At 49.5% G+C, this 25442-nt stretch overlaps 1 protein-coding gene across 1 annotated transcript in view; it reads right to left on the reverse strand.

Moving 5' to 3' along the window:
- Window positions 1-19535: 19535 nt before the first annotated feature.
- The window catches only part of LOC144829284 (uncharacterized), a 227003-nt gene continuing 221096 nt past the window's right edge, over window positions 19536-25442 (reverse strand). Inside the window, exon 6 of the mRNA XM_078688245.1 lies at window positions 19536-19927. Coding sequence (XP_078544371.1) covers window positions 19893-19927 — 35 coding nt within the window. The 3' untranslated portion in view covers window positions 19536-19892. The remainder of the gene's footprint in view (window positions 19928-25442) is intronic.

Below are 25442 nucleotides of genomic sequence, written 5' to 3' on the forward strand. Positions count from 1 at the left end.
CCCATAGTGAGAGAGTTAGTCAAAACTCTATAAAATGTATTATTGTTCTAAGTTTTTTATTATATGTGAGTCTTATGGTTACCTGCACAAGTTATGCTTTACATTTATGTTTTCCGAGTTCACATGTAAACAAGTTTTCTAATGCTACAGTAGAGCACACATTTAGTGATCTGCCTCCTCACGAGCTATCCTATCGTCTTGCTATGCGAAATAACACATTTATCAGAATGTTACACTATTCACACCAGACCAGCAATGCCACTAATTGTTGGGTGTGTGGTCGACTCCCCCCTTTCCAGACACCGAAGGGAGTTCTGCCACTCTTTCCTTATCCGTTTTCACATAATGGTTCGTGTGGAGCATGGTCCACTTTAACGTCATCCTCAACTGATATGTCCCTTCTGAATAGAACATGTTTTCCAGACAAGCAAGGTCTCTCCCATAGAACAGGGTTAGATCTAGAAAATGAAGTATATGATTTAGGTAATTATTCTTCGAATTTCATGGTCCTGAATGTTCAGTCCGATACTACTCCAGATTTGCCTGCTATTTCAGTACTACCAGTCAAAGGCGAATTATGTGTCAGAAAAAATGGTTCCGCACATGTAGGTCATAGTGATTGTACTACTACTGTCGAGTATAGTGACAGTGGGAAATCTATTTTTAAAGCCTCACGTCATTCTTATTTTGTTTGTGGTCAGACCGCATATGTTCGTCTGCCCCTCAATTGGGATGGAACATGTTACATTGCCTTCCTACTGCCACCAGTTTTTCTAGCCCCATCTGATTATCACAGAAACACACATCTAGTACACGTCAGACATAGAAGGGAGATCGAGTCCCCAATTGTCGATCAAACTGAAACTACTCTAGAACAGTATCAAGACTTCAATAAAGGTTTCTTCTTCTTTATAGGACCTGTCCAGAATAGTAAGTTAATACGTAGACTAACCAGAACCCTTGAAGCAGTAGTGAATGAGACTACTTCTGCTCTAGGTAACTTAACCGAGGAGCAATCTGCTATGAGATTTGTCGTGCTCCAAAATCGTCTCGTTCTTGACGTCATACTGGCCGATAGAGGAGGAGCATGTAGAGTCATCGGATCTAGTTGCTGCATTTTCATTCCTAATAACGCACCGTCTGTTTATTCAGCTATAACCAGACTTCATAAAATTGCCCATCAGTTACACCAGAATCCAGGCACCTGGACATGGTCCGGTTGGCTCTGGAGTATCATATCTGCCTGGGGATGGAAAGTATTGTCATTTCTAGGTATTGCAGTAATGATCATATTCAGTTGCTGCCTCTGTATACAATGTGGCCCTGCGATTTGCGGCATGTGCGCTACCTCTTGTATTCCTAGTCCTAAGTCCCGCTCTAAATCCCGTTCCAAGACAATTCGAGACGAGCAAATGATGCTATATGAGATGATAGATAGTATCATGAATATTGATGTTTCCTGATGGAAACGTAGGGCACAAGGAGGGAATGTGGAAAAGTAAATTTTGCCATGTTGTATGTGCCTACGTGTTCCCCATCTTATGTTATATGTGCATGATCGATATGCATATATTCCCCTCTGATCGATTAAAGACGCAATTACAGTTGTGTCTATCTCTAGTATGCCAGTTTCCAGTCCTCGTGAAAGCAACGAATATCAGGCCTATGTAAACCTACGTGGCCACATTTTACAGTGTGCACGTTAATTCATTGAATTGTCCCCGTTTCTAGGCCTCAAAAGGGCCCGGACTCAGATTCAGCTCCTGTCTCCTGAACCCTCTCCGAGGAGCGATACAGCCCCCACCTGCATCCCTGACCCTTAGCTTACTTCATGCCACGCAGTGCCCGGCCCGGCCCTGCCTCCCAGTCTGCCAAGAGTATGTTATGTTTCTAGTTATCAGTCCAGCCCTCCTTCTCTGCATTCCTAAGCTACTGAATCGCATCAATAGTTTCCGTCATGGTCTAGCCTTTATGTCTCCATGTAAGGGAAATACTGTATTAATATTCATAGAATACTCCTCACACACGCAATACATATAGAATTATGCATGCACCAGTCTTAGAGTCTATTAGCCTTTGCCCTGATAACTTTTGGATTCTATCAACATGTACTCTAAACACCAGATACTAGATATGCCTGGGTACATGTCGCTCTGACACTCCAGACTTTAGTCTCCTCTTCTGGCACAGAAGTCATAGCCCCCAGTTCTCCCTGGTAACACGTCATTGCCCGTTTGCGCGCACCACTAGGTTAGAGGTCCCAGCTGCTCAGGTAGCCCCCTCCATGTTTCCGCCCCTTTTTATGACATATTCTGTTACGTTTGCATCACATGTCTATGTATACGCCCTGTACACGCCTTCTTGTTACATCATTTTGCCCTTATCTTTCGCGACTGTTACGAACCACGCCTACTGCTACGCCTACTGTATTGAATGTAATGTATTTGTTTAAGTATATATACTGTACTCGCATATTAAAAGTTAGCCTATTCCTGTCCCCGGCAGCTGCCATCCTATTCCCGTACAGGCTGTCCTGTTCCTGCCCGTTATGCCTGATTAAAGCCTGTAAACTCCAGCTACCTCGAATCCTGACTCTTATTTATTGAGCTATCTGTTTATAGGAGTATCCTGAAAAATAGAACCGGTAATTATTTATTTACCACAGTCCCAAGTACACCACAGAACCCTGCCCGATCAGGCACTTACTCGCCTTGATCAGGAGGCCTGCCTTCCGCAGGGCCAACAACACTTACCAGAGGTGGCGCACGTGTTCCTCCCAACTGGCACTGAACACTGCGATGTCATCCAGGTAGGCGGCACTGAACTCATCCAGTCCTACCAGCACCTGGTTGACCAACCTCTGAAAGGTGGCAGGAGCATTCTTCATCCCAAAAGGCATAACACGGAACTGTAAATGCCCATCTGGTGTGGAGAATGCCGGCCTCTCCTTTGCCCCATCAGTCAAGGCGATCTGCCAGTACCCAGACGTCAAGTCAAACGTGCTGAGGTACCGTGCAGCCCCATGCAGATCAATGAGCTCATAAGCTCTGGGGATGGGGTGCACGTCAGTCTTCATGACTGAATTGAGCCCTTGGTAGTCCACACAGTACCATAGTTCAGGTGTGGCACCCGGCGCTGCAGCCTTTGGGACAAAGACCACTGTGCTGACCCAAGGACTGCTAGAGGACTCAATCACCCCTAGTACAAGCATCTTTGAGACCTCCTCTTTGATGCAAGCCCTCACCCTGTCAGTTACCCTGTAAGACTGGAGTTTCACAGGTAAGCTGTCTCCTGTGTCCACACCATGGACGCACCAATCTGTGACACCAGGAACCAGGGAGAACAGGTCAGAAAACGGTCCCAGCTACTGGCGGCAGTCATTCTGTTGCTCAGGGGTCAGGGTGAAAGAGAGGTTAACACCATCCACTGACCCATCTTGCTTTGTGGCAGACAGGAGGTCAGGAAGAGGCTCAGTCTCCTCCTCCATTCCAGCATCTGTTGCCAAGAGCCTGCCCACTTCGGACATCTCCAAATGGGGCTTAAGGCGGTTGACATGCAGGACCCTCAAGGGGTTCCTGGGAGACCGCAAGTCCACAAAGTAGGTAACTGGACTCTTGCGCTCCACAACCTCAAATGGTCCGGTCTACTTACCTTGGAGCACGCAGGGCTCCACTGGGGCCATGACCCACACCTTCTGTCCATGTTGAAGCTCTACCAGAGTGGCATTCTTGTCATACCAGTGCTTCATCTCCTCCTGGCTGGCCTCCAGATACGCCTGAGCGAGTTGCCTGAAGCGCCTGATCTGGTTCCTGAAGGCCAGCATGTGGCTATATACATTCTGGGGAGGTTTCCTGGGAGATTGCTCCCAGCCTCCTTTGACCAGACTCATCGGTCCTTTGACCGGGTGTCCATAGAGAAGCTCAAAGGGACTGAACCCTAGAGATTTCTGTGGCACCTGCCGGTACACAAAGAGTAGGCATGGTAAGAGGACGTCCCTCTTACGCATCATGGGTTCCTCAAGACCCATTATCATGCCTTTGGGAGTTCGGTTGAACCTTTCAACCAACCCATTTCCTTGGGGTGGTAAGGAGTGGTGAACTTGTAAGTTACACCACACTCCTGCCACAGGTACTTCATATACTTAGAGATGAAGTTGGTTACCCGGTCAGACACTACCTCGCGAGGGAATCCTACTCATGAGAAAATTCCCATCAGTGTTCATCCCACCACAGGAGCCGTCACGGTCCTCAGAGGTATGGCTTCTGGGTACCAGGTGGCATGGTCCACCAAGACCAGGATGAACCTGTTACCCATGGCTGTCTTGGGGTCCAGTGGCCCCATAATGTCAATCCCCACTCACTCAAAGGGGGTACTGACCACAGGGAATGGCTGGAGAGGAGCCTTCTGCTTCCTCCCACTCTTTCCACTTGCCTGGCAAGTCTGACTAGTCCTGCAATGAGTGTCTGAACTCTTGCGCATTTGGGGGCAATGAAAGTGGGTGACAAGCCTCTCAAAGGTCTTGTTCTGCCCCAAATGTCCTGCCAACGGCACATCATGAGCCAGCCCCAGTAGGAAAGCTCTAAAGCTCTGGGGGTACCTCCTGCAAACGGGCTGACCCAGGCTCTGCAACCTTAGGCTCACTATACAGGAGACCATTCTCCCAGTAGATCCAATATGATCCTGACTGATCACCTGCTGCCTGGCTTACAGCCTGTTGTCGCAAGCCTTCAAGAGAAGGGCATTCTCTCTGCTCCCTGCAGAATTCTTCCCTGGAGGGGCCTCCTTCCTGCTGCCAATGGGTCCGCTCAGGCAGGTCCCCCAGTTCAGCTACCTGTTCCCAGATAGGCTCCAGGGCATCCCCTCCAGGGTCTACCTCCTCCTGGGCCATGGTAACTTCGGGCGCCGGTTTCCCGCGCCCTCTGCCACTTCTCTAAGGCAGGCTCCTGGGCCTCCCTCTCAGGCTCCAGGTCGTCTTGAGCATCCCTACTGGCTGCCATTGACCGGATGGTCACCTACGCCCAGTCAGGCAGACCCACCATCTTCAAGTGAGTACTCTTTTCCACCTTTTCCCAAGGGGAGCTCTCCAAATCATTCCCCAACAAACAGTCAACAGGCATGGCGGGCCTCACAGCTACCTGAAGAGTACCAGAGACTACCCCCACTCAAAGGGAACCTGAGTCATTGGACAATGACTGTTGTCGGCGGCAACAACTCTGCAAAATGCATGAGGGACAATCTGCTCAAGGCACCAGGTGACACCCGACAGCTGTCACACTGGCTCCTTTATCTTTAAGAGCCTCCTCCCTCTGGCCATTTAATGTCACCCACTGCCCATATTTTAGTGTTCCTGGGCAGTTGTCTCTTTAGGAGACTGTGAGGTGGTCCCAGAGAACCAAGGGTCATCTGTGTGGGACCCCACCCACCTTGGACATCAATCTCCTCTCCCAAGACTACACTAGCCATCTGCCGGGGTGGATCACAAGTGGGTGCTGTCTTTCCAAATAGGCGGCACCTGGGATCACTTGCCTTGGGACCCAGGTCTCCTAATTTGTAACATTTCAGGGGCCCCTGTGGAACAGGACTACCTGTCGGGACCCCTGGCTTTCTCTCAGGGGGAGGCTGGGATCCTTTCCCTTGGGGACTACTTTGGGGCCCTTACTCCTTTTGTTTACCCTTGTCCCCCCCACTCTTCTGCTGGGGACACTACCCACCTTTGGCTGAGTCTCCCATGTGACCCTTGTGGACCCGGGTGCTCACCCAGCAGTCCGCCTTCTCAGCAAGCTTCCTAGGGTTAGTCAGCTTGCAATCAATCAGGTGCCGGTGCAGCTCAGGAAAACAAGAACTGGACAAGTGCTCCCATGCAATTAAAGAGACACTGAAAATCAGCAACTTTGCTGCCCTTCACCCAACCATCCAATGCTCTGCAAAAGAAAGTGACATATTCAACCCAGGTACTGTTCTCTATCTTCTTACAAGACCTGAACCTCTGCCTATAGAGTTCAGGGGTCAAACCATACCTAGACATTAAAGCATCCTTCATGTGGCTGTATGAATTGTGGACTTCAGAATTCTAGTCTAACAGTGTGTCCCGCCCCTCACTAAGTAAGTAACCTTCTCCACAACCCCGTGCCCCAATCTCTCTCAGGGACCCGGTGGTTACCTCATTGGCTCTGAACCACTGCCCAATATAATTTTTATAAAATTCTTCACCACATCTTTGGGAATATAAACTTTAGCTTCCACATGCGCTGGCAGTATGCTGCCACCAGAGGGAGTACTCTCCAAGCTTTTGGCTTTCATATCCAACTCCCTCAAAACCTTCTCATGTTCAAATAGCAATTTCTTTTCTTCCAGGGCTAACTTTGTCTGCTTTCTGCTTCTCTGTCCTCCAACTCCTCTAGAGACAGACTTTTGTTAGAGGCACTGCTACAAGCGGGGGAAGGTGCTTTCCTTCCTCCTGGACCCTCTGGTCCTCCAGGCTGTACATCTGCATGATCATCCTCTTCCTCAATCTCAGGGGGTTTTCCTTGCTTCTACACAGCGTCTTGTAGAATTCTTCCTTCACTTTAAATCCAGAAGTGGAAACATTGAATTTCTTGCAGAAGTACTTCAGATGTCTTACTTTGTAGCTTTCCAGCCTCTCCTCTTCCCATTCACAATCAATAGAAGCTATGGATTCTGCTCTCAACTGAGTTCGCATCTTTCAAAAATAGGAAATCCAAAAAAGAATCTACCAAATAGTATGCGGTTACATTATGGTCTGCCCTCTCTAAGTAGTGTTCACCAATCACTGTACATAAATGACAAATGCAAGTCCAGAATCCTTACCGCTGACCACCAATGTTAGATTTGGGGGGCTCTAGTTGGAACAGGTAGGTACTTGTGACAAATAGGGACCCTTGTCCCTAGTCAGGGTAAGGGGGTACACTCCTAAAATACCCCTGCTCACCCCCTTGGTAGCTTGCCACGAGCAGACAGGCTTATCTCAGAGGCAGTGTGTAAAGCATTTGTGACCACATACAGTAACCCACTGACAACACTACAAATGGACACCACACAAGGTTTATATAAAAAAGTATTCTTTATATAGATTTACGACAAGACCATAAATGACAAAAATACACAATACTTTACTTTAGAATGGTAGTTTTAGCTTAGTTCAGCTCTTAAAGTGCAACACTTTGCGTCAATGTACCTTACGATGCGTTTCGCTTCCACGACAAGCAATGTCGCAGCGATGGAAATGCGGCAAAGTTCCGGTGCAAAGAAATAAAGACATGAAGATCTTCCAGAGGCGGCATGCTTCTCCGATGATGCGAGAAGTCTCTATCCGATGCGTCAACTGCAGAGGCGACACCCTTGTTCAGCGATGCGACAACAGCTTCAGCTGAGTTACTCTTCCCCAGGGTTTGCGAGAAGCTTCCGCATGATACGAAAACTACAGCGGCGGCATCCTTGTTCAGAAATGCGACGGCAGCAGCTCCGACGGCGGAGCGCTTCCCCGGGGACGCGAGGCGCTTTCCTCGATGCGGTGCAATGAGACTGCGGCGACACCCTTGTTCAGAGATGAGACGTCAAACCACAGCGACACTTCTTCCTCATTTCGAGACACTTCTCTTGATGAGGTGCAATACGACAGCTCCAGCAGCAGTGAAGGCGACACGCTTGCTCTTCGTTACGAGACGCTTCTCTCGATGCAGTGCAATACGACAGCTCTAGCGGCGATACACTTGTTCAGAGATGTGAAGGCGACACGCTTCTTCCTCGGAGTCGCACTTCCAGCTCCTTGCGACACGCAGTCCCTCAGAAGGCCCAGGCACTTCGAAAGAACTATGGGGAGCTGGGGGTTGAAGTCTGTTGTCCCTGAGACTTCAGCAGGAGGAAAGCTCTTTGCCAAGCCCTTGGAGATCCTTCACAAGTAGAAAATAAAGTACACAAAGTTCCTTTCTCCTTCCTTTGGCAGTCAGGCAACCACTGCAGGCCAATCCCCCAAGCAGCACTTCAGCTTAGGGATAGTCTCTCCTCAGTTTCTTCAGGTTCCTCTACTCAGCAAAGGTTTCTTCTTGTAGTCCAAAAGTGATCTAATTTCTTGGGATCAGGGTCCCACTATTTATACCCCAAAATAGTTTGTCCTCTGAGGGCAGAGGGGCCTTTGCCCAGCCCTAACTAGTTCTTGAGGACTTTGTTTACAGGACACATTCCTTCTTTTACAGTGCAGGGCAGAGACATCAGACAAGCCACAGGAGGTGGAGCCAGCATTCTAGAGGGAAGGCCCAGCCCTATTCAGGTCCCAGGTGCAACTCTTCTCTCCCATCTAGATGCAGATCTCTGTTCACCACTGGGCTGCTCAGCCTGTCTCTTGGAATCCCCCAGCCCTGTCACTCACAAACCCAGACAAGGAATATACAACCTAGCAGAGGCAGGCCTGGACAGTTAGGCAAGAAAATACCTACTTTCTAAAAGTGGTATTTTCAAACACAGAATATTAAAACCAACTTTACTAAAAGATGTATTTTATTATTCTGAGTTCAGGCATACTAAACTCGAATTTCTACCATGCTCTGAGTCAGATAGGATTATAAACATGAAATAATCTAACAGCCTACTCTGGCCTATGGATAACAGACAGCCTTGCAATAGTGAAAAACGAAAATGGCTGTAATTCACTATTAGGACAGGCCACACACATCAGGGCTTGTCCTACATTATACTTACAATGCACCCTGCACTTGGGCCTACCATAGGGGTTTCGGATATGAAGTAAAGGGAACGTTTAGGGACATGGCAGTACCAGACTGCACACAGGCTCTGCAAGGGCAGACCTTAGACACATTTTACAAGGCTGCTTCTGTGGGTGGCACAACCAGTGCTACAGGTATTAGAGTATGTATTTTTGATCAAAACGGGACTCTGGATGGATGCAGGGAGGCCGTAAATCTTAATCAAGGTATTTTAAAGAAGAATACATACTCTAATACCTGTACAGCTTGATCTGCCAAATTACAGAACCAGAAATCAAACTCGGGGAAGACAACCCATGACGGCACCTCGAGTGTTGACGACATCCAGTTGCAACTGACAAGTAGACCCCATCAGGCTCCTTGAAAAGTTGTTTTTAGCCTATGCCCAGTGCATTTTTAAAAAAATAAAAACACGGTGGCTCCAACCAAGGTCCCTAGAAATTGAAAGCCTTCATAATTGATATACATCTGGAGTGATTTCACTATTGAAAACGGTTGCTCCTCAAATACTGTAGAAACCCTACGGAAATAGTGAGAAAACTGTCCTGAAGGTGAAACATCTATTGAATATCACCGAAACGCTGCGTCAACTTTTTTTTCTGAAATAAAATGTTTAACAATTGATTATGATTACTATGGATAAATTGTTTTTAAACTGTATGTAATAAATACAAATGTATTTTGATATATTAATCTTTGGGTTTATGTGTATTATTCAAGTGTTGGCTGACACATTTAAGTTTTAAGCTATTTTCTTGTGGGGTGTAAAAGTTTCTGTTTAAATGTAATTATACAACTGTACCTATATCTCTGGGACACTTTTGATTTTACTGTTGAATTTACCCAGTCCCCATTGAAAGTAGTAGGGTACCTCCCTCTTTCTGTAAACTTCATGAAAGAATACATGCGATCAGGGCAAATGCAGCCAGTCACAGTGAAAAGGAGCCAATGGATGATGTGGGCTGAACCCTTGCCTTATGCTGTGATGTGTGGAAGCAAATTGGATGAATGTATACAAGTTTATTTTTTTTTATTAAAAAAGGGTGCAAGAAGAAAACAAATTTGCTAAAATTCAATGAAAAAAAAAAGAAAATGACTGGGGGGCGTGGCCAAGATGGCGGCGGCGTAGGACGTGAATCCCAGTCCCTCCAGCGCCGCCTGGTATAAAGCTTTGTATATCGCCTTTACCGGTGCCCACCACAATGTTCGCGGTGGCCGCCGAGGCCCCCGTGTGGTCCTGCATCCAGAGGTGCCGCTATTTTGGTGTTTGCGGACGTCTACCCGCCCTTTGCCAGCAAAGTGGCCTGAAGTCGGGCCGGCTGCGTGTGAGGTGGAGCAGAGGCCGCGGGTGGTGGTGCGGCGGAGGACGGGCTGAGTGCCGCCGGACCTGGGGCTGCAGAGCTGTGCTGGCGCCGCCGGTGCGACCTGCAAGTTACTGGGCGGCTGCTGCGATCTGCCACCGGAGGACTGGGTGCTGCCGGAGTGCTCCCGCTGTGCAGAGCGCGGTTGAGTGGCCCGGGCAGTGACGAACGGCTGAGGTGAGGAGGTGTGGGGCTGCGGCCTAGCGACTGGGGATCGGTCCGCGGCTCGGCGGACGGGGCAAAGCCAACGCCCCCTGCGGCACTGGTAGGAGACTAGCGCGGCGACCGCGCCTGCAGTGCAGGGGTTCTTTGTCGGCCGGTGGCATGGCATGGGGCTCCCTCTGCCCGCCCTTTGCTGCTACTGCTGGGCCCGGGTTGCGCCTCCAACATAGGGGCACTCGAGGCGGCTGGCGAGGGCAGGCGCCGGCCGCACCAGCAACTGTGTGTCCCCCCTCCCCGGGGTTAGACACCAGAGGACAGTGCCTGGGGCCCAGGGACCAGCGGTGCCCTAACTAGGCCCAAAGATTACCGTGGACTGCAGGAGACCCGACTACAGCAGTGCAGTGTACCCCAAGCTTGAGTCCTGCAAGTAAGATGGTCACTCTTGGGGTCCTCGGACTAGGCAGGGGCCCCAACGGAGCGAGGGCCGGTCGAGAAGCCTGGGGGGCGGTCGCCGCTGCAGGGGTGAGGGGCAGAGGAGCGGCACGCTGGCGAGACCTGGCCGGCTTCCCCCCGACGGCATTGACGGCCCAGGAGTGGGCCCGGAGTCTGGTGGTGGTGTGGGGGTCCCTGCGGGTGCTGCCTGGAAGGGGCCTCGCTTCGGAAAACGATTGAGACACCTCTCCCGCTGGACATGCGGGTGGAGTGTGGGGCGCTATATATTGGCCCGGGGATCGGCGGGCAAGGCAAGAAGAAGGCCACGAGGGCACTGCGAGAGCCTGGCGGCATCCCCACGGGGGTCCTCCCGTGGCCTGGTACTTCTGCGGGCAGCGCCTAGGGACTGGAGTACGCGTGTGCTTCTTTCCCCCCCGGGGGCTGCCTCGTGGCCGGTGGAGACATTGTGGAGCCCGCGCCTGACTGCAGTGGGGTTGTAGATTGGCGGCACGGTCCGCTGGGCGGCCAGGAGTGAGGCCAGAGTGGAGGCGGAGAGCGATTGCAGGACCTCTGCCCGTTGACGGGGGCCCCTCCCTGGGACGGTCTGTGTTTGGGCGGAGGACCCGAAGTGCCCCCACTATGGCCTCAAACAGGGGCAAGAAAGACAAGGTCCCCAAGGACCCGCTGCCAAAACCGGGGAGTAGGAGTCCCCCGCCGTCGGCGACTCAGGCAGCACAGCCGGTAGATGTGGAGGCGCCGGCTACAAAGGCCTTCATGCTGGAGCTCTTTGCAGCCACCAAAGAGGGCATCCTAGAGGTACGCTCTCAGCTCTCCTCAGACATGCTCGAAATGAGACGAGATGTCGATTCCATTGGAGAGCGGGTGGTGACCCTAGAGGAGCATGATGTGGGCACGGCCGACGAGCTTCATCAACTCCAACAGGATGTTATCCGACTAACGGAGCAGAATCTGGACCTGCAGGTGCATACAGAGACCTGGAAAATCGCTAGAGGAGGAATAATATCAAGATCCGGGAGGTGCCTTGTGAGGGGAGAGTTTCTGTGAATATGTGACGGCGCTGTTCAGACAGATTCTGGGTGAAGGGGAAGACTTTGATCTCCAACTGGACAGGGTGATTAGAGTTGGTCTACCAAGGGGTGCACGGGCTCCGCCACCAGACGTCTTAGTCTGTGTCCACGATTTCCAGATAAAGGAACAGATCCTTCGTAAGGCGCGAAGCCTTGCCACCGTTCAGTTCCGTGGGCACCAACCTGCCCTCTTCCAAGACCTGGCGGCCTCCACACTCATCAAGCGCCGCAGCTTCAAGCCAATTACCTCATATCTGAGGGAGCAGGGCATCCCTTATTCTTGGGGCCATCCATTCCGCATCATCTTTAAGTTTAAGGGGAAGCTCCTGCAGCTACGCTCATTGGATGCAGCATTTGAAGCGTTGGGCCTAAAGAGATCAGAGCCTGCAGAGAGTACAGCCAACTCCCCGCGCCAACGACGCAGGTGTTCCAACGAATGGCAGACAGTGGGGAGGTCACCACAGGTGGGGAAGCCAGACCCTTCCGCGAGCCTCATGGAAAGAGAGTCGGACGTCTCCTCTGTGGCGCTGGTGACTTACAGCGAAACAGCTCCAGGACCATAACATGAGTGGCCAGGTTTGAGTTGCAGGGAGGTGCCAGAAGGGGCTGGCGTGAGATGTGACTGATATTCATCTTACTCGATCCTAGTGTTGGAAGGGGCCCTGCATCTTGGTTGGGTGCGGAACTGTGGGTGCTGCCATATGTTCACTCTTCTTGCACTGTTCTGCTGTGGGAGGTTTGGGGGGGCGGGTTTCGGGGGAGCGGATGTGCTGTTTGTTTGGGGTGTGGGGGTGGGTTGGTGGGAGGGTGGGTTGGTGGGAGGGTGGGTGGGGGTCATGGTGGTGGCTTTTCGACTTGGGGACTTTTATTTCTATATACCCTGGGGTGTATGCTACTTCCGATGTACATTCAAGTGTAGTGGCCGGACACTGGTTAGTTGGGCCACCTTTAGCCTTGCTGAGACTGACGTTTCTCCGTTAATGTCATGGCACCTAGTTCAATAGCCACTTGGAACGTCAAGGGCCTAAACTCGCCGCAGAAGCGGATCAAAGTGTGGAAGTATATCGTAGACCATCATCTAGATGTGATCGCCTTACAGGAAACCCACTTAGCCAGGGCAGACGAATCACGCCTCAAGCATAAACTATTCCCACTTATTTATCGATCCTCAGCTGTCACGAAACACCGGGGGGTGACCCTGATCTTCCGCGCTGCGATTCAGTTTCAGCCACTAGGGGTCCAGGGAGATAAGGAGGGCCATTGGATCATGGTAAAGGGGGTTCTGAGAGGAAGGGTCTGCACTTCTGTAGCGCTATATGCTCCCAACACTGGTCAAACACCCTTTCTTTCCAGCTTATTAGGGAACATAGCGGATTTTGTAGAGGGCCCCCTTCATTCTCCTGGGCGACTTCAATCTCATTTGGCAAAAAGCTTGATGGCGCGCACACACACACAGATCAGATGCAGGGACTTTCACAGGAGAGACTAAACGCTTTCAGGACTTGGGACACTTGGCGGGCACTTTACCCACAGACACGGGATTTCATATTCTTTTCCCACGTCCACAGAACATACTCCCGCCTGGATTACATTTTCATCAGTCAGTCTCTGCGGGGCACTCCAGGAGGCAAAAAATGTTCCTCAGTTTCTGACCACAGCCTTTACTATCTGCCTGCAATGGCGAGGACCTGCACCGGCTGCCCCCAAGTTGTACTTCCCGCCCTCCCTCATACGCAACAAAGTCATGCACTAAGCTTCGCACTGCCATTTCTAGTTTCTTTGAGAATAACTCCCCAGAGGACACATCAGAATTTACTAACTGGGATACCCTGAAAGCGGTGATTCGGGGCGAGTGCATCGCCCTCAATTCCGCTGTAAATAAGCAAAGCGCCCATGAACGCGAGGCGCTTGAGGCTGAGCTTGCTGCTGTGGAGCTCTCCCACAAGGCAGATCCCACTCGCCAAAAGCAACGTCACCTTACTGCTCTCAGGAGTAAACTTCGGGCTATTTATTCCAAATGGACAGAACTCCCACCTCCTTAACTGCGGCAGCTTTCGTACACACAGGGCAATAAAATAAGCAAACACTTAGCGCACCAACTAAGGGATAAAAGGGAAAGAGATTATATTGGTGGGATACTCGACCCCTCTGGCCAGATCACCCACAGGGATGAGGAGAAGGCGGCTCTGTTCGGTTCCTTCCATGAGAACCTCTACGCAGGGGACTCCCTGAATGGAGACGCCCAACAGGCGTTCCTAGACCCCGTAGCGCTTCCACAGGTCTCTAAAGCGTGGAGTGACCTGCTCACAGCTCCCATCACCCTCGCTGAGGTCAACTCGGCGATCTATTCACTGAAAACTAACAAGGCCCCTGGTCCCGATGGCTACACGTCACTCTTTTTAATAAAACGTTAGCCCCTGAGCTCTCTTCACATCTGGTCTCTCTCTTCAATGCAATGGCCGTCGAGAGTAGGACAACTAGCACCATGGCAGAGGCAGTGATCTCAGTCATACCTAAGCCAGGGAAGGATCCACAATGCTGCGCCTCCTACAGGCCGATCGCACTGCTCAACTTAGATGCCAAACTTTACTCTTCTATCATCGCCAAAAGGCTGAACGACCTCATGCCGCTCCTCATCCACCCAGACCAGTCAGGTTTTATCAAAGGGAGACAGACACGACAACACACGACGAATTATACACATCATAGAAAAAGCCAACAAACTCCACATCACAACAATCCTGGTGGGCCTCGACGCGGAGAAGGCTTTTGACCGGGTCAACTGGTCTTTCTTGTTCCGGACACTGACCGCCTTCGGTTTTGTGTTCAAATTCATTGACATGGTGCAGGCGAACTACGGCGCCCCCACCTCTAGAGTGGTGATCAACGGGGTTCGCTCCGACTCCTTCATGCATTCCCGGGGGACTGGCAGGGTTGCCCTCTTTCCCCACTACTCTTCGCCCTCAGCATTGAACCCTTGGCGGTAGCTGTCCGGCAGAATCCAGGTATCAGGCATTCCATTCACTGGCGACCCCCATACAATCTCCCTTTTTCCCGATGACATCCTTCTGTCCCTCACGGACCCAGAGAGCTCCCTACCAAACCTCCATACAGAGCTAACACGTTTCGAGTTACTGTCAGGCTTCAAGGTAAACTCTGGGAAATCCTTCATTCTTAACCTCTCCCTCCCTTCGGAGAGAGTTGTTCAACTCCGCTCCTCAACACCGCTCGCTTGGGCCACTAAATCGCTCCAGTATCTCGGGGTATCCCTGACCCCGACGCTTCAGGGGCTCTTTAGAGCCAATTTCCCCCCACTACTCGCTCAAATTCAGGCAGATCTGGTGAAATGAAAGCCACTCTTCCTTTCCTGGCTGGGCCGTATCCATGCAATCAAAATGACTTCTGCCTAAACTCCTCTACCTTTTTCAAGCTCTGCCTATTTGCTTGGACTCTGATTTTTTTCAGAAACTCAAGACCATGATTTTACGATTTATCTGACAAGGAGGTCGGGCGCGCTTTTCCTTCTCTCTCCTTCGTCGCCCCCGCTCGGAGGGTGGTGTAGGACTACCAGACGTTCAGATGTATTATAAAGCGGCCCAACTGCTTGTACTGGTCGAGTGGTCCCAGAAACATTGGCTCCACATGGATAGAAGCGTGACAGGTCGGACCACATGGGATTTAGTCTGGTGCCCTCGCAGAGATAGGCCTCCAAACACATACCTGAGCATGCCTACACACTACACTAAAGGTATGGGACACTGTTTCAGGCGATGATAGGTGGACTACCTTCCCCTCTCCATACACCCCGGTCCACCACACGTTCTCCTTTCCACCAGCTCTCCATGAGGGCCCCTTTGACTCCTGGAAACAGGGCGGTGGTCTAGCGCGGATCCACCTGTTCCGGGATGGCGAACCTCTCACTTTCAAAGAATGCCAGGACTAATTTAATTTGCCAGATACAGAATCCTACCATTACACTCAACTTATGCACTGGGCACTTCACCCCCACATCAGGGAAGCTGCTACATGTCCTCTGACCAAATTTTAAGCTTTTCTTGCTAAATCCTCCTCAATGAAAGGAGTGATCTCCTTTGTATACGCCCTGCTGCTCAAAACCACCACCACTCCAAGGCCCAGATATATGGGAATGTGGGAAGACCTACTGCAACGCCCCATCTCAGACGAGGAGTGGGCTCACCTTTGGGCGGATACCAATCGCTTCAATCACTCCATTGCCCTCAGAGAGGCCCACCTCAAAACTATGATGGACTGGTATCTACACCCTTTCAAACTCCAGCGGATCTTCCCCACCACCTCAGACAGTTGCTGGAGGGATTGCGGTCAGCTAGGTGATTTTCTACATATATGGTGGGACTGTCCCTATTGGGAGGAGATCTTAGAGCACAAAGGAGATGCTGGGTTACCCTATTCCTACTGACGTGGCGGGGATTCTTCTAGGGCTGCGCGACCCGTCTCTAATACATCAAACTCAGGCAGACAAAAGGATCATGTGGCTGTGCATTGGGGCAGCCAAGGTCACCTTGGCGGCGGCTTGGAAGAAGGAGGCCCCAACTATCTCCCTCTGGCATGCACGCCTCCGGCAACTCCTGAGCTTAGAGCACATGGCGGACATCTTCAGTGATGATTTTAAAAACTTTGAATTCAGATGGGGTCCGCTGGTTGCTTTCCTTTACCGGGGCCTCCAGTCTGCGGTTTGCCCCCCCACCATTAGGGCTCTACATCTTTTCCAAATTTGAGTGATGCCCCACGCCCGTTCCTATTACCCCTTCTAGTTTGGTTTCCTTTTTTACTTGCTCGCTGCCATTTGTTATAGCCGCTGCAGCCACCATGAGGGGAGGGGGTGGGTGGGAGGATATGGGTGGGGTTTTGTTTTCTTATTCAGGGTGCAATGCTTGCCACCGGTTGAGGCAATTCAGTCACTGCCAGTTCTTTCATGCATCAACTAGCAGTTCCAGGGGATTTTCTGAACTGTCCCTTCCACTAGGATGACGTGCTGCTCGTTTACGGGACTAGGCTTCTTGCGGAGTGGCCTCCCCCACTGTTTAAGCATCTGAGACTCTTCAATAACTAACGACCTGCAGCGGGTTGCCCTCCCCTTCCGATGTCTTGTTGTTGCTACCTATTGTTGCCTTCCCTGATGCATACTCCCCTGCAAGGGATCTTTGGCTCGGACTATGATTATCGATACATTGTTTGCCCTGTATACCTTATTAAAAATATTTGACAAAAAAAACACAAAAAATCAGGGCGGTCTCCAGGCCAGACCTAAAAAAGGCAAGAAAACAAAATGTCAGTGGCCGCTTAATGCACTGGAAACCCAGTTCATTTATTGGATACTACTTAGACATCAAAAAGAGATCCCAAACTACTAGCTGTGTTAGAAGAAAATTGTTGCTTGCTGTACAAAGGGTACTCCTATGGCAGAGGTCTTCAATCTGTGGGGCGCGACCCCCAGGGGGGTCGTGGAGTCCTGGGAACGGGGTCGCAGATTCTGTTGGAGCGTGCAGCAGTTCCTGCCGTCAGGCTGATTGAGGCCGGGTGATCACGGCGGAGGCCTAATTCACGCCTCATTAACAAGTAAAGGTCTTCTGAAGACCTGTGAAGTACTTGGGTGTGCCTTTCTGTGTGTCCCGAAGCGGTTTCAGCCGGGCTCACTTACACGTGCTGGGGAGTGGGGGGGGGGGGGGGGGGGTGTCTGAGGGAGGAGGCTGTAGCCCTTTGAGTTCAATCAATGGACTTAGCTGTGGGGTTTATTTTTTATTTTTAACGTTTTATATAGCGCTAGCTTAACCCGTAGGTATCAGAGCGCTTTGCAAACACACATAGTAAACAGCAGAAGGACATTACAGTCATTGGTTCAAGTCCCACGAGCTCTCATACCTGGCGCCTGTGCAGGAGAAATGTGCCTGAGACTGTTCTTCACAGTGAGGTGTTTATACAGCCTGTCTGCCCCCCCCCCCCCCAAGCAGAGAAGCACAGAGATGCCCTCCCAAGAGAGAGGAAGAAGAAGGAAGAAGACACAGAGAGATACTGACCCCACCCCCATGAGAGAGGCACAGAAAAGGTGGGTGGATGAAGGATGAATGTATGTGTGGATGGAAGGATGAAGGGTGGGTGGGTGGATGGATGGATGGAAGGAAGGATGAAGGATGGATGGGTGGATGTAGGGATGAATAGATGGATGTGTGAAAACGTGGGTGGATGAATGATGAGTGGATGGATGTATAGATGAAAGGGTGGATGGATGGATGAAGGATGGGTGGATGTGTGAAAAGGTGGGTGGATGGATGGATGAAAGGGTGGATGGATGAAGGATGTATGTATGGATGGATGGACAAAAGGGTAGATGGATGAAGGATGGATGTATGGATGGATACAAGGTTGCATGGATGAATGATGGATGGATGGATGAAAGGGTGGATGGATGAAGGATGGATGGATGAAAGGGTGGATGGATGAAGGATGTATGTATGGATGGAAGGACAAAAATGTAGATGGATGAAGGATGGATGTATGGATGGATAAAAAGGTTGCATGGATGAATGATGGATGTGTGAAAAGGTGGGTTGATGAATGATGGGTGAATGGATGGATGAAAGGGTGGCTGGATGAAGGATGGATGTATGGATGGATGTGTGAAAAGGTGGGGGATGAATGATGGGTGGATGGATGGATGGATGGATGAAAGGGTAGGTGGATGGATGAAGGATGGATGGATGAAAGGGTGGATGGATGAAGGATGTATGTATGGAAGGACAAAAAGGTAGATGGATGAAGGATGGATGTATGGGTGGATAAAAGGTTGCATGGATGAATGATGGATGGATGTGTGAAAAGGTGGGGGGATGAATGATGGGTGGATGGATGGATGAATGGGTGGGTGGATGAAGGATGGATGTATGGATGAAAGGGTGGATGGATGTATGGATGGAATAATGAAAGGGTGGCTGAAGGATGGATAGGTGAAATGGTGGATGGATGTATGGATGGAAGGATGAAAGGGTGGATGGATGAAGGATGGATGTATGGATGGATGGGTAAAAGGTTGCATGGATGAATGATGGATGGATGTGTGAAAAGGTGGGTGGATGAATAGATGGGTGGATAGGTAAAGGATGGACGTATGGATGGAAGGATGAAAGGGTGGATGGATGAAGGATGGATGGATGTGTGAAAGTGTGGGTGGATGAATGATGGATGGATGGATGTGATGAGGTCTAACAGGCGCATTTATGGTTGTCGATAGTTGTTGATGATGAGGAGTACCAGTTTCTAGAATCTTTTGTCGTAAGGGGGTCCTTACGCCTAAAAAGGTTTTACAAGGGGGTCTCGGCATCAAAAAGTTTGAAGACCTCTGTCCTATGGTCACTTAATGAACACACCTTAGAAACCTCGGCCAGCCATTTTTGTTTCTTAAATGGTTTAAACCCGAAAAAGTCTTTAACATTGGGACGTAGAAACAAATGTTTTAAGTAAAGTGAACAAGCAGGTTATCATGAACATTCAGACCACAATCAAATCTTTGAAGAGCTTTGCTTCAGAAATGCTGGATTTATGAACAGTTTCAAACAACCACATTACGCTCTTAAAATAACTCCATTCCTCCCCCATTGACTCTACCACCACCCCAAAGACAGATATATTTTCATCTGTTAAAATATCATTCATTCAGTATTCTCTTTACGTCAGACTTTGCTTGCATTGCTTTGTGTTAAGACTAAACACCAGGTACAAGATACTAATGATCAGACCTCTGCAACTTCATGGTTTTTTTTTATTTTGTAATATCAGTACGTGATTGTGAGTGCCATACATTTTAAAGTGCTTTTATCATATGTGACTTTATATATTTTTCCATATTCAATTTAGTGAACAAATGCATTTGTGTACTTTTATACAGTCATGTAAATTGCATACTTGGCATTTCTAGCTGTGCTCAACACTAGGTAGCAAACGTTTAGTTTTTTTATAGGCTCATTAAAGAGGATAAGTTAATTTCATGCATACAATAAGCACACCTTCCTTCCCATGAACATGTATTTTCTTTTCAATAAATATGTACAAACACACACTCCGTACATTCTGCGTCATCTTCGATAGAAAGTTCTCCTTGTTCCACGACCTAAAAAGGAAAGAAGGCAAAACTATGGATTAAAACGTATGCTCCACGTATGGCAGCATGCCATCCTTCCCCCAAGCTCTTGAAACTCAACCATGTAAAATTCACGTCACAAATGACAGACTAGAACAGCCCTGCTGGTCTCCACCTCCCATATTTTTGCTGGGGCTCAACCAAGATGAAGCTGAGAGGAGGGACGGCAACAGCAAACTTTTCTACATTAGGGCCTGCATTAGTGCTGGTGGCACCTGGTGCAACAATCTTTTTTGGGGTGCCCCCGACCCCTCCATGACCTCCTCTTTGGATTCGCTAACTTCGTCTCAGAAAAAGGGCCCCTCACCTCTCCATGGTCCTCCTCAAGTACGTTTCACTTGTTGTGAAGTGCTAGCAAAGGCAGGCTTCACTAATCCACTCGGCTATCCACATAAAACACAGATCTGTTCTTTCCAGCAGGCATATGAACCCTCTGCGCTACTTGATGGCGAGTCAAAACTGCTACTAGACAAAACTCCGATCTCTCTCCTCTAGCAGGTACATTTATCACGAGAGATCAAAACATTTGCATTGCTGCCTGAAAGCTGGAGCACAAGGAACTCTGCAGTAGGTGCCTTTAAATCGTACGTTTTGGTCAAACAGCGCTCCACTGAGGTCAGTGAATCCCTCCCTATAACTCAAGGAATGGCTTGGGAGGTAGGTATTAGTATTTTTTGTTGTTGCATATATTGCAAGAACAACAATTGATGGACAGAATGCAGAACAATGGCATACATTCACCCCAGTACAGAGATCTTGGCCTAAATCCATTGTTTTTTTTGTTCACCTTGCCATTCCAGTTTGGACCCAGCCATATGCAAATCAGTCTTGACCCTGTGGCCAATGGAACAGTCTAGCCCGAACGGCCAGGCCTGGTCCTCTCTGGACTCGAAACAAGCATCCTAGGACCGGTTTCGGGCTTTCAGCCCTCATCAGCCAGGATAGCTTGACTCCAGTGGCATGGAGAGCACGGGACTCTCGTTTGAGCATATCCGTCCCACTTGGGGGAGACAAATGCAAAAAGAAAGGCACAGGGTCAGACTGATTTGCATATGGACAAGTCTGAACTCGGGTGGCAGAGTGAGCTAAATAGTGATGGATTAAACCCAGATCAGTTGACTGTGGGTGAGTGCTTGCAATGTTCAACACTCTGTCCATCATCCCCTTTAGTTTTGCATATATTGTATTCCTGTTCTGCTCCTCTCTAAATTAGATGAGCAGCGCAATAATATGGCAATCATACCTGTGCTGCTGAAAATTAAGTGCCGGGCCGAGAATCGGAAACCACAGGCTCAAATTAAGCACTACCTACACTGTAAAAACATAACCAACTGCACTACTGTGGAGGAGCGTTCCGTCTAGAACCTGTGTTTTAAAACGTGTATGTCAGCATGCATGTGTAGGAAGTAAACGGGACCAAACTGGAAAATCCAGGCAGACCATGGATTGTACTGCATTACTGCAGGCCACAAAATCCGGGTACGGACTTCCGAAAATGAAAACTGGGGGATAGCAGTGCTTTAATTTGAGCCGGTGGTTTCCACGGCTCAGCACCTGCACTTAATCGTTAACACGGGCACTTATGAAAGCCTGCCACATCATGGTGCTGTTGGTCTAATTCAGAAAAGAGCAAATCGGTTTATTAATTTAGAACTACCGACTGCCCCCTAAGCAATTCGTATAGCTTTGGAGGCCTGGAATATTCTGAGTGGTCATGCTTACAGGGGTACGAAGGTTAATATATAGGAACTGAATTGCTACCTCATACTTGCAGGAGATTTAATATTTTGCTTAAACGAAAACCTACTATGGGCAACTACTAAAAGTAAAAATGTTTTTTTTTTTTTTTTTAAAACAGAAAGCCATTATTCTTGTTCCAAGCCTTGCAATTATCATCGACAGTTTCTTTAAAATTTCAGAAGGCGATTAACAGCTTTACATGAGCTGGGAGGGGCCAAATGAATGATGGTCTCCTCCACCAAAAGAGGCTAGAACTGGCCTGCCCCATGCTACCAAAATACTAAGAAAATTTAATAAACAAACAGGGGTGCTACTCTAACTCGCATCTGGAAGATACTGTGGCTGCATGAAACATAAAACGTACAGTAGCTGGGGTCTATACGCGGCCCCAGTTACTAGAGGCACTCTTGGTGTGGGATAAACCGAGCTGTTACAACCCTGAAATATTTCCAACGCGATTGAGATGAAATCCTTCAAAACCTTGATAAGACAGTGTCTACCAGGATAAGGATTCAGATAAGGTCAAGTCTGACACTGGGTGGCGCTACACTCTTCTATGCAGCCTCGTGCAACCAGAAATTTCACAACATTCGGAAGAAAGATTCTCATGACATTAAACATTTATAGAACTATATAGAATGTTGCTATGGGCCCGCCGAGTTAAGAAACTGGCAGAGGAGAGGAGTCTGAACTAGGAGGTCCAATTCCGCATCAACCACGGGCGTCACTGGTTCCTGTACACACATCACTGACAGGGCCGGCGCTAGGCATGGGCAGCGTGGGTGGCTGCCCAGGGCCTCGCACTCAGCCCATCAGCATGGGGCCACGCACTGGTGATGTGTCCTGTTGTTTACCTGGCGATCTTTTTCAAAGAAAGGTGTCGCCTGCAATTAAGGTCCATTGGAGGGGGCCCCCCTCCCTGGGCCTCTCCGGGATGGGGCCCCCTCCCTGGGCCTCTCAGGGATGGTGTCCAGAGGCATAGGGGAGGGAGACGGAGACGCTCCCTCAATTGCAAGGAGAGCATTCACAGACACTGTGGGGGGCCCCATTGTCCAGCATTTTGGCGCCCCTACAGTTTTAACTTTTAGACCACAATCAATCCTCACACCTATCGGACTGAAGGTGTGAGAAATGCTTGTGGAGTGAAAGTTTAAACTGTGGGGGCGCAAACATGCTGGACAATGGGCCTCCCGCAGTGTCTCTGAATGGTCTCCTTGCAAGGGGCCACTTATCTAAATTAGAAGGGGCCTCACAAGTTCCCTTTTAGCCCAGGGCCTCGCAAATCCTAGAACCGGCCCTGATCACTGAGGAGTGTTAAAGCTACAGTCACTGTCCGATAGTTCTATACCGGTACCACGTGCCAGTTAATATACACAAATGTCAAGGTAGGCAATCTGATCCCCTGGAAAGGTTGTGGGGTGCGAGTAGACCAGCTACATTTTCGCAATGATCTCTTTATGCAATTCACACACTCCCAACCAATGACACTTTGCTGGAGGATAGATAGTACCACGGGCACGTGGCAGACCTCGCTCCCTCAATATTTCAAAGCTCTTCAGTCATTGAATTACTGCATTATTTTCAGGCAATCTACTTTCTCTTTTTTGCCGGTCAGCATATCTACTGCTCTGTTACTGACCCACCTTCCTATGCCTTAAGCTAGAAGAGGGGGATGGGGTGGGTCAACACTGATATTTTGAGGGACAGAGTAATCTTACAAGTTTTACTTTCCAAACACTACCATCCTTGCATCATTATTCATTTGTACCCAATGACATAAAATATTCCACCAAATCTAGTGCCTGTTGAGTGCCATAGGAGGATTTAACACCTATGGGTCATTAGACAATAGCCAACTAAGGGGTCCGGGGGTGGTTTGATCATTTTACAACCTTGCGGGTCTGTGCCACCATGTGTCTGGCTCCATGCCCGAATTGACCAGGAGCTAACTAGCTAATGTGGGCAAAAGACTGGGCTAACCACACTTTGTTGTACATCACTGCTCTTAAGCTAGAAGTTGGGATGAATTTATCTCTGACGTCCGGTGTGATGGGAGGCCTGGGTTGGAGGTGTTAAGTAAACTGCACTCTAGGCGATTGTGGGATCACAGTCTCAATGTGGGAGCACGTCCACCTGAACACCGCGATCTGGCAACGGGACGCAATCATTGGAGGGTCTAAGTTCAGTCGCTGCTACTTCCTTGTATGCTCTATAGGGTCCCAAGGCTAGATCTAGGTTTATTTATTACAGTTTGAGTTTTGCATGGTGCAGATGAGCGGACATGGTCATTGGTCATTGCTGACTGGCTGAACAGTGCCCATCTATAGACATTAATTGTTCTTTCACTATTTGGAGTAGTATGGTCAGTGACTGAAACAACGTCAATACTGCATCTGGTTAGGGATCATTTTGGATTGCGGTGGGACTAGTACAGCATTCTAGAATCGCCATTGTGGTCAGTGTTCAATAGCTGAGTGACCCTTGTGAGGTCACCTTCTGTACATGTGCATGCAGGCAAAGGGCCTAAACTTTAGATTTTTTGTTGGTCATTAAGTGTGGTTAAGGCTCCTACTATGAATATAAGAGTCTTAACTCTCCAATGAGGATAATTATGCTATTGAAGGTGTTCTATGCCAAGAAGGCTGAGCTGACTTTCAGTCAACTAGGTCACTGATGTGGACTGGTCACTCGTTTGCACTAGATCTCATACATGCTTTGCCGCTCACGTAGACGCCTATATTGAGACTTCAATCTGCAGAGGGAGAGGTACTCACTACACAACATGACATACATGGTGCCTTCACCGGGCATTACACCAGAATATACCAATCATTTAACTGGGCAATGCTGGCAGAAGTAGATGCGTTCCTCGCTCCTTTATCCCTGTGTCAGGTCACAGCAGACCAATGCGACGAGTTAAGCAAGCCACTCACGCTGGCAGAAGTGCAAATGGCGATTTGCTCATTAGCTACCGGAAAGGCCCCGGGGCCAGACGGCTACCCGGTTAAGTATTACAAGGCCCATCAACAGGTCCTGGCGCCACACCTGCTTGCAGTGTACCAAAACGCACAGGAGATTGGCATTCTCCCAGACACGCTTCGCAAGTCCCTGCTGGGGTCTCTACCCAAGCCACACAGGAATGCAGAACTTATGGGGTCTTATCGCCCGCTAGCACTACTCAACTCAGATTATAAGATACTCGCTAAAATATTAGCAAACAGGTTGGCCTCCTTGGTGCCCCAGTTGGTGCATGCAGACCAGGATGGCTTTGTGCCAGCGCGCAGTAAATCGTTAAACCTGCGTCGAATCTTTTGCGTGGCGCATTATTCAGGGAATGACTGGCCACAAGCTGGGTCTCTGGTGTTCGACCTCGAGAAGGCTTTTGACACCCTAGAGTGGGACTTCCTATTCACTGCAATGCGACGCTACGGCCTGCGAGATGCATTTCTGAGTCTGGTCAAGTTGCTCTACACACATTCCATGGCCAGAGTCCAGACTGGCTGGTATGTCTTGGCGCGTGTCTCCGTGGAACGAAACAGGGTTGTCAGCTCTCCCCTTTGTTATTCGCGCTTGCCATTGAACCATTGGTGGAGGCACTCCGCTCTACGCAAGAAGACTGGGGAATACCACTTGGAGACGGTATACATGCTGTCTACTAATATGCAGACGACCTGCTGATCTGTCTTAGAGATGTGGAGCAAGTACATCGAGCGATTGAGGCCAAGCTCCTAGAGTTCGCTTCAGT

Source organism: Lissotriton helveticus, chromosome 4_1, assembly GCF_964261635.1.
Source record: "Lissotriton helveticus chromosome 4_1, aLisHel1.1, whole genome shotgun sequence".
NCBI classification, from domain to species: Eukaryota; Metazoa; Chordata; class Amphibia; order Caudata; family Salamandridae; genus Lissotriton; species Lissotriton helveticus.